The 9,592-nt window shown below is 40.5% G+C and overlaps 2 protein-coding genes across 3 annotated transcripts in view; one reads left to right on the forward strand and one right to left on the reverse strand.

Moving 5' to 3' along the window:
- Positions 1 to 2,408: 2,408 nt before the first annotated feature.
- Positions 2,409 to 3,894, reverse strand: kcnf1b (potassium voltage-gated channel, subfamily F, member 1b). The gene has a single exon (XM_019884008.1). It carries the CDS (start codon positions 3,773 to 3,775, stop codon positions 2,432 to 2,434), a length of 1,344 nt encoding a protein of 447 aa, XP_019739567.1. The 5' UTR covers positions 3,776 to 3,894; the 3' UTR covers positions 2,409 to 2,431.
- A 1,264-nt stretch (positions 3,895 to 5,158) lies between these two features.
- Positions 5,159 to 9,592, forward strand: part of nol10 (nucleolar protein 10) — a 21,356-nt gene continuing 16,922 nt past the window's right edge. Inside the window, exons 1-8 of one of the 2 annotated variants that reach the window (XM_019884135.1) lie at positions 5,159 to 5,270; positions 5,684 to 5,729; positions 5,818 to 5,916; positions 6,680 to 6,757; positions 6,851 to 6,888; positions 7,661 to 7,797; positions 7,880 to 7,945; positions 8,053 to 8,113. In XM_019884135.1, coding sequence (XP_019739694.1) covers positions 5,856 to 5,916; positions 6,680 to 6,757; positions 6,851 to 6,888; positions 7,661 to 7,797; positions 7,880 to 7,945; positions 8,053 to 8,113 — 441 coding nt within the window. In that variant the 5' untranslated portion in view covers positions 5,159 to 5,270; positions 5,684 to 5,729; positions 5,818 to 5,855. The other variant, XM_019884126.1, reaches the window with a different exon arrangement.

Raw genomic sequence — 9,592 nt, forward strand, 5'->3', positions numbered from 1 at the left:
TGACAAACACACAAATGAACATATATAATTACACTAACACCTCACTGACAATGCGCATCACTCTTGTTTTCTGCGTAAAGGCAAAGTTGCCTAAAAAGTACTGCACAAGTCTGTCTAATGAAGTGGTCATTTAGGGAATTTTGACTTACACTATTTATGATTTGGTACATTTGTTTGGAGTTTTTGCCAGCTACAGTGATGTAACAATGCCTCAGTAAATGTGAAGGTTTGTGTGGGATCACAAAAAACACACACAAAAGTCCTACAGGTATGGTAATGTCAGTCCCATTGCATCCTATTGAGGTGTTCCATGGTTTTATCGTCTGTTTACTGTTAAAAATGTTACAAGGCCAGCCACAATGGTTTTTTCACCTGATCACTGCACTCCTTGTCAAAATTGACAACTTTTAAAACCACACGTGGTGAGATTCCAAAGCATGCTGCGAAAGAACAATGCTCACATTTACTCAAAGAATATGTCATAAATAAGTTTTTTTTGTTGCACATCAGGCTGGAGAAAAATAAGATTCAAAAATTTGTGACAGTTCTGTCCAAAGTGACAACAGTGTTGTGGGGCACATTCGACAGTAGTGAGAAAACAGACTAACATCTCCAAGTTTTCTTTTTTTTTCCGCCATGGCAATACTCAAACCATGACTCCCCACTTTCTTACAGATGATACAACACTGCCACCCCAATATGCTCATTACTGTGCTGTGTACTGTATTGTGTAGTAGTAGTACCTTATTGTAGAGCTACAGGATGTGCATATGGCAAAATATTAGAAACACCTCTATGCTATATACGACTGCAAATTAGGGTCCAACTACAATAATATACATCATGTTAATTTTGCCCAAAATCAAAGGAACACTGCAATAAACAGTAAAACTTCCATCCATCCATTTTCTGATCCGCTTTCATCCTCGCAAGGGTCGCGGGGGATGCTGGTGCCTATCTTCAGAGCAGTAGGCGGGGGACACCCTGAACGGGTTGCCATCCAATCACAGGGCACACAGAGACAAACAGACATCCGCACTCACAATTACACCAAAGGACAATTTAGAGTATTCAATCAGCCTGCCATGCATGTTTTTGGAACGTGGGAGGAAACCGGAGTACCCGAAGAAAACCCACTCAGGCCCGGGGAGAACATGCAAACTCCACACATGGAGACCGGAGCCGGGATCGAACACCTCTGTACTGTGAGGTCGACGCACTAACCACTGGAACCGGGCCGCCTACAGTAAAACCTATGTACCAATAATTAATTGTAATATTCAAAAATTGAGGAATGTTTTACATGATCACTGCACCTTGTTTTAGCTGCTCTCGCAACTTTTATTTACCATGTGTTATGATGTGATATAATGTATGATGTAACTATATCATGCTGTATATTTTGTTGCGCCTATGTTTTTGTACTGGTTTTTATTTTGCTATTTTACTCTGCTGTCTGCTGCCAGGTCAGCACTCCAAAAGAGAATCTGTTCTCAGTAGCCTTACCTGGATAAATAAGGGTTAAATAAATAAATCTGCAGGGTACATACGTATGTACAGTATCATATGCAACGCAGCTGAAGGATACACTGTGGTGGTGTACGAGCAGGAATTTATTGTCTCTCTTATCTTTGTGTGGTGCTTTGTTGTTGTGCAGGAATATTTAATAGTCAGATTGGTTCGACCGCAGCATTTCAGAGCCTATTTTTCCAAGGGCAGCATACAGAAAAATTAAAGAACGCAAGGGACACTTTGACATTATTGACCTTTTATTTATTTAACATATTAAAACAAATCAATGGGTGTAGGTAATATTAAGTAGTTAATAGTTATATATTGCTTTTGTATAAAGTGTATATACATACGTGTGACACAAGCAATGGTGATCAACGCCATTTGCTGTGAGAAACTAAATTACCTTTATTCATTTGGGTTTTATGGAACAGACCTCCAGAGTAACTTCTTTTACAAGAAGCACAGTGGCCCCTCACCTTTAATTTTAGGGACACAAGTTGAAAATTTAGTGGAGCACATTGTGTTGCAAAGTAAATATTCACCCTGTTCATTAGTACTGATAAATGGGCTGAAGTGTAAGCTACTACACCAAGTTTGTCAGTAACAAAAAATATTTAAGAATTTAAAAAAAAAATCCACTATATCAAATTGTAGGGGCAAAATGTCAGCATTTAGGGGCAGTCTGGAGCCCCGTCAAAGGGAATTTTATGAATAGTTTATTTGTAAATAGAGGAAATAAGTGATGAAACAAACATCTCCTGTTTTCCTGCCTTTCCACCCGATGCAGAAAAAAATACAGTGCAGGCTTATACAATATCACTTTTGATATGCTGCTCAAAAAATGGATGGCAGGTCATTGCACACCCCTGCTTTCACTGTTTTTGTTGTTGTTGTTTTTACACTGAAGTCTGAAATGTTATTCACGATAAGTGTCATCTTTGTCGCTGTTTTTTCTGCGTTCATCCCCAGCAGACTTGAGCTCCATCAGCTCCACTTCATGCTTGGCTGCAGTCTCCAGCACTTGCTGTTTGTTGTAGAACACCACAAAGTTATTAATGATGGGGTGTATGGGCAGGGCGATGGCTATGACCCCACATAGGAAACTCACGGCCGCATTACACTTGCCAAGTGTGGTTTTGGGGTAGATGTCTCCATATCCCACCGTCGTCATGGTGATGATGGCCCACCAGAAGGACTGTGGAATGCTCCGGAATAGAGTCTCGGGGTGACTTTGCTCCATGGTGTAGCCCAGAGCGGAGAACACGAATATACCCACGCCCATATACATGAGCAGCAGCCCCAGCTCTTTGAGGCTCTTCTTGAGCGCGTACGTGAGCGTCTGCAGTCCCGACGAGTGGCGCGCCAACTTGAAGACGCGCGCGATGCGCATAATGCGCAGCGCCTGCACAGCCTGCTGAACGTTGCCCAATTCCATCATGGAGCTGGTACCGAGGTACGTCAAACTGAGGACCACGTAGAAAGGCATAATAGCCATAAAGTCCACAATGTTCATGAAGGAGAGCGCGAAGTGTAACTTATTGGGCGAGGACGCGAGGCGCAGCAGGTACTCCGCGGTGAACCACAGCATGCACCCCATTTCAATAGCCTCCAAAGTCGGGTGCTCCACCAGCTCTCCCTCGGCGTCTGTTACCTGCAATTCTGGGATGGTTCCCACGCACATCACCACCGCTGAGACCAGGACGGAGAGGAAGGACGCGATGGCGACGACGCGCGCAGGGAAAGAGGAACCGGGCTTCTCCATGAGCCTCCACAAGAACCGTTGGCACCTCTGCGTTCCCGTTGCACTCTGGTCCACCTCCATGTCTTCCAAAATCACCTTCACTTTACTCGCAATTTCTTTCAGCTCCCCCTCCTTCTCGCTCAAGTAACTTTTGCAGCACTCGTCCAAAGCACTTTGGTCTATTTTCCAAAACTCCATCTCCTTGATGAAACAAATGGGGCAAATGCCGTGTTTAATGTGAATTTCGTCGAAGTAATAAACATCAATAATGCACTTGAACGCATCTGGATCCCGGTCGAAATAAAACTCCCTTCGCCCAGGGTCAAAGTCGTCACAGAGAGAGGAAAAAAGTTCAGGATTCTGCGCCGACGAGCAGTTAACCAACTCAGCCAGTCTGCTCTCCGGGTAACGATTCAAAACATCCCTGAAAAGCACCACTCGTACCCCGCCGATGTTCACGGTGATCTCAGGCTCACCACACGAACTGGTTCTGTACCTAGGTTTCGGGATCGTCCACATTTTTTTCACTTGTTTAGTTTGAGCAATCAAAATGCTGAAACACGGAAAAGGGATGCCTACTAATTAGAGCGTATGCAGACGATTTCAATGTGCAACACGTTTTCCTTCTTAAAGCTGACAGACTGAACGCCACGAGTTTATGTGTTTCGCACAGGCAGAGAGAGAGAGAGAGAGAGAGAGAGAGAGAGAGAGAGAGAGAGAGAGAGAGAGATGGGGCGGGTGTTTGGGAGGTTAAAAGAACGGGTGTCGTTTGAATACAGGATTTGCTCAAGGTGTGTTGAGGAAGAAATTATGCCCCCTAGCAGTCAGCTCCTGTATTACATTTCTTGATACCTTTCACATTCTTAAAATGGACACTGCGCTGCAATTGTAATTACTGCTCACTTAGTTTCTAAAATAACACATTTTTCCAGAACATGGATACAGATAAGCAGGTCATATGACTCAACCTTGCCATTATTTAAACACAATGCTTTGCATTTGAAGGGGAAATGTCACGGAAAATTTGGAAATCAGACTTCATAATTGCTTGTCAAGAAAAAAGTTGGGCATTTAGAGTGTTTGCGCACTCTTCAAATGTAAAGTAAACTCAGCTCAACTTTATTTATAGAGCACTTTAAAAACAACTCATTGCAAAATACTTGAGCAGTTTTATTCCGACGTCAATGTGAGATCAATTAATGGCTTTGTTTCCAGACATCAAATCAATGTCAATATGTCAAAGTTTTGTGCAGCAACTTTGTTTTGTGTGAAGCAGATATTCGACTGAGATGGGGCTAAAAACAGGCAGATTTCAACAAGACAAGAAATAGTGTGAGAAGTGTTCCATAATTCTTGATCTTTCAAGTATTTTAACAAAAATATGCCACAAAGATACTATTCAGACACCTATTTTGTGAGAACGATACACATACACAAAATAATAATAATAATAAATTGTAACTATTTCATGGGTTGTCTTGCAGTATGTATGTCAGGAGATTTGAGTTACCTTTTGGATCCCCATCCACCAAAATGTTGGGGTGATGAGATCAGGGACACCGCTAATATTTGTCAATTGTGGGCTTGTGAAGTCATTGGAGACTGTTTTGTGATAAAGGGATACACAAATAAACGACTCAAAATGCTCTAATGAGTTTCAGTCAAAATGCAGTGACTCGTAAAAAAGATTAATAACATAACAGAAATTTACACAAAAAAAAAGAAAAGAAAAAAAGGCGGGGGTGGGAGGGGGGTCGGAGAACATAGAGAAAAACGAATGAGATATTTGGAATCTACATCCGAACTGCACAAACAATGTTGGCTACTTTGTTTGCATATTTATTTATTTATTTGTGTGTTTGTTTTTTTATGTGTTACTTACTTGTCTGTCTATCTATCATGCAGACCGATGATCGTTTCTACATCGAACTTCAACCTCACGGTAACTTGGAACCAAAATGCAGCGAATTAAATTTGGGCTGTTCTCGTTTCTTGACGGACACATTTGTCAGTGGTACGTTTACTTGCTGTTTAGCACCGAGGCAACGTGGGATTCGTCAAGCACACCGGTGTCTTACGTATAATGTTTATGTCTAACCGCAGCTTTGTTAAAGTTATAAAATGCAGATATCAAGTGTGAATGATGTCAAGATTTATAATTTAAGCCATGGAAAGTCCCTTCCGGAGGTAAGAAACACAAATTTCAACTTGTAGTTTAATGACATTCCATCAACAAAATAATTGACTTTAGCTAGCTAAGCGGCGATCCACCGTTGTAAATATTTCAAGATATGTTAACATATAGTTTTATAAAAAATTTCTACCACCAAATATCAGTCAAACAAGTTCCATATCAAACAATCAAATGAGCAACGTAACGGTGTACTCTTATTTAAAAGTTAAAACACATTTGTTTTGAACATTCAGTGGCTATCAGACCGTAAGAAAAGGCAACTGCAAAAGAAAGATGTTGGTAAGTTACATTCATGTAATGTAAACATCCATTTTGCATGTCCTAATGAAATATTGGAATGTCGCAATGTATTTTTTTGAATTTTAAGACATCCAGCGCAGGATTGAGCTCATCCAGGACTTTGAGATGCCCACAGTGTGCACGTCCATAAAGGTGTCCAGGGATGGGCAATTCATCTTGGCAACAGGTAATGCTTGAAAGTTGAGGTGTGATGAAAACCCTTTTGAATAGGAATATCGGTTTTGATTTCAGTGAACTGAACTGAATCAAATTGTGAAATTTTAAAATGTACCATCCTTGAATCGTATTGCACCGTTAAGATACGTATCAAATAATATTTTATGAGAGAAGCACACCAGGTATAGATCGTTTTGATGTTGCAGATGATTTGTTTTTTTCTTTGAATTTTGAATAACATTGAATATTTAGGACTTTGGAAAGCTTTTTACATGTTGTCACAGCTTAATAAAGACAACAAAATCTGCAAATGTATCAAATTGAATCAAATTGTAATTCGGGCCGATTATGTTTTCCCTCAAAATTGTGATTGCGATTTAATTTGCAAACCTTTTTTTTCCAAAGTCCTCTTCAAATGTATTTTCAACAAATAATCTTTATTACAAAAACAAGGTCACATCTATTATGCATTATACAATACTAAGATAAAGGTAAATGAAGCATGAGTCATTAAAATGGAAGACGGTTTGTCTCCTAGAATTTCAGGGGGAACCTTAGTAAATACTTGGACGTGCAGTTTGACAAGTAAACTAATTGACTTAGGAAACGCTAAAAATTCAGCTACTCAAAATTTACTTAATACACACCATGCTGTTCGACACATTTATTGTATTCCTTTGATTCTCATATTTTTTTAATTGTGAGAAGCCATAATCGAAATCACAATTCAATTTCAAATTATTGCCCAGCCCTAATCTGCATGATATTTGTAGGGACGTACAAGCCAAGGATTCGATGTTATGACACCTACCAGCTTTCACTGAAGTTTGAACGCTGCTTGGATTCTGATGGTAAATACAAATTGACACACCATACCCTCATCTTGTTCATGCCCATTTCATTAATAGCCACTATTTCATTTGTTTTCTTTCTCTCCTTCAAAGTTGTGGCCTTTGACATCCTGTCTGATGACTACTCAAAGGTAATTTGGGAATATTATAATTGATATTTTTTTTTGTATACTCTTTACTCATAGATTTGCCAAGCAAATTCTACCAGTTTGCTGTATGTGCTCAAATAAATAATGGGGCTTCGATTGATGGGCCAATGAGCATTATCAAGTAATTTCCATGAAGAAGGTGCGTTTCAGACCGACAAGCGTCGGCGCGGACCTGCACTGTGTCCCGCGGTCCTGCATGCCCGCAAACTGTTTCCATGCTGTCTGGCCTCTTTCCTTTTTTGTGCAACCTCCCTGACGACCTCTGCCATCTCTTGGCAGCCTGCGATGATCAGGCGCGGTCTGGTCAATGTCAAACTTGTTGTGGGGCCACTCGCCCGGTCGAAGGAATTTATGGCACCATGTGTGGCAATCTGACAGTAACGACAAAGATGTGTGTTTTGGGTCATTATCCTGTTGGAAAAGTCATGAGCTGCAATTGAGACCAAGCTTTGTGACATTAGGCAGCATGTTTCTCTTCAGTCTGCCTTCATACTCCTGAGATTTCCTTTTCGTTTTCTCTCGAAGGTTCTTGGGTCTCATTTGATAAAATATTTACCTCCACCTATATGGTGGTCATGGAACTTAAAAACAGAAGCATTATGTCCTATTTCCATTACATTTATCAGTTTCACATTATTTCAAAGAGGTTTTTTTTTCTTTTTCTGTTTCTTTTATTAACTGAGGTGCCACGAATTTTGTCCATGTGTAATATGTTGTGGGTTTTTTTTGACTGATAATCTCCTTTTGTCCTCAGCTTGTCTTTCTGCACACTAACCGTTATGTGGAGTTTCATTCCCAGCACGGTTACTACTACAAAACACGAATTCCAAAGTTTGGTCGGGATTTTTCTTACCATTACCCCTCATGTGACCTTTATTTCGTGGGCTGTAGGTGAGAACATATTTCAGATCTTTCAGATTTGAGACACTATTCAGACCAACTTTAATGCATCTTTGTACATTTTTTCGTCCAGTTCAGACATCTATAGACTGAATCTTGAACAAGGTCGCTTCCTCAACTCACTTCAGACAGATGCTGTGTGAGTGTAAAAAAAGCATTATCCAGTACAAATGATCCACTAAATCTTTGCATTAAGTAAAAATGCTTCTTCTTTGTGTTTTTGCCTATTTATGCCTCATCCACCAGGGAGCACAACGCATGTGATATCAACCCTGTCCATCATTTGTTTGCCAGTGGAACCTCCGAGGTATGTGCCATCATCCGCTGCTTGAACTGGTATTTTGGATTTTAATCAATGACAGTATCAAAGCAAAGTTAATTTTTACCATTCACTGAACAAGTTGAAACTCACTAAATCACTAAATATGGTACATCTGAATCATTATTATTTTTTACATATTGTAAGGTGTCCTTCAAGGCAAAATTCAACATACATTTTCACGCATACTTCATTTTGCACACCACACATAAAACTAGATCATGGATATAGGAAGAGATTCAGAGTGGAAAAGATGCACAAATAGTGTCACACCATTGCCTTGAAACTACTGCCGCCCAACTTATACTGAACTGAACCACTGAAATAGATATATTGTAATTTAAATAAGAATGTCAAATGACTGCCTTGTTTTCTTGGTTACACGTGGATACAAGCAGTGCAAACTTGCAACGAGCAGATGAATGCATGAAATTCAGTGATGTGTTCCTCGAGCCGAGGACCGAAGGCCGGTCCTTGGTCCTTGGCCTTGGCCTTGGGAGTCAATTCCTTGGCCTTGGCCTTGGCCTTGGGAGTCAAGTCCTTGGCCTTGGCCTTGGCCTCGGGTTGCCGGTCCTCGGACACAATGAGGGATTAGAGCCTCGAATCCCTTGTCCACAGGTATAAAGAGGGACCGAGGATCGCAAAAACCACGAAGGAATCAAATAAATTCCATCCAGGGAAACGCATCCTGATGGATTAAGCTGGCGCTTTAAAAGGGGCGGGTCTGCCACTGACAGGTGACAGTTAGCGCAACGAATAAAGAGCAGCATCACAGTTAGTTTCAATCACGGTTTGTTCTGTTCGCGATCGGCAGTTTAAATAGCGTGTAAAGTCTTTCTGTAACAGTGGTGTCTTTTATGTAGTTATTTTTGCACAGTCGTCACGTTTCTGCGGTGGCACTATAATGTTTGTTTGAACCAAGTAATTTGCGTTACAGCTGGAGTCAATAATGCCGGCACTTCACTTCCGGGTTTGGCCGTTGGGATTTGGAGTCCTTTTGCTCGATTCAAGTTATGTTTTTGGTGAATGCTTTCTCATGTTTGGAATAATGAATATTGATAATACATAGTTTAAAATCATGGTTGATTTAATTATTTTTTATTATTATTATTGTGAAGTTGAAGGTATTAAATTAATTAATGTAGTATTAGTGGGAGTGGTAATAATAGTAGTACTCAGAGAATGTTTAGAGATCAGCCATCTCGTTACCTCTGCGTCCCGCGTCCGAGACGCAAAATTAACCCACAGGACGCACAGTTCCAAACAATGTGCGTTTTTGGGACGCAGGGAAATTTCTCAGTCAAAACAAACAAACAAACAAAAAAAACTACGGCAAGCCTGAGGATTTCACAGTGGCAATCGTTACCAGTAGCGTGTCGTTTCTGTGGCGTCATTTTCACGGTACCGAAAAATAGTTTAACTATAAAAGTCACCGCACACGAGTTGACTGTGTGATCAACGCGATTT

The sequence above is a fragment of the Hippocampus comes genome, unplaced genomic scaffold (assembly GCF_001891065.2).
Source record: "Hippocampus comes isolate QL1 unplaced genomic scaffold, H_comes_QL1_v1.1 scaffold331, whole genome shotgun sequence".
Taxonomy (NCBI): domain Eukaryota; kingdom Metazoa; phylum Chordata; class Actinopteri; order Syngnathiformes; family Syngnathidae; genus Hippocampus; species Hippocampus comes.

Bases quoted from the DNA above. Each gene is read 5' to 3' on its own strand.
- kcnf1b (XM_019884008.1), bottom strand. From the start codon at position 3,775: ATGTGGACGATCCCGAAACCTAGGTACAGAACCAGTTCGTGTGGTGAG.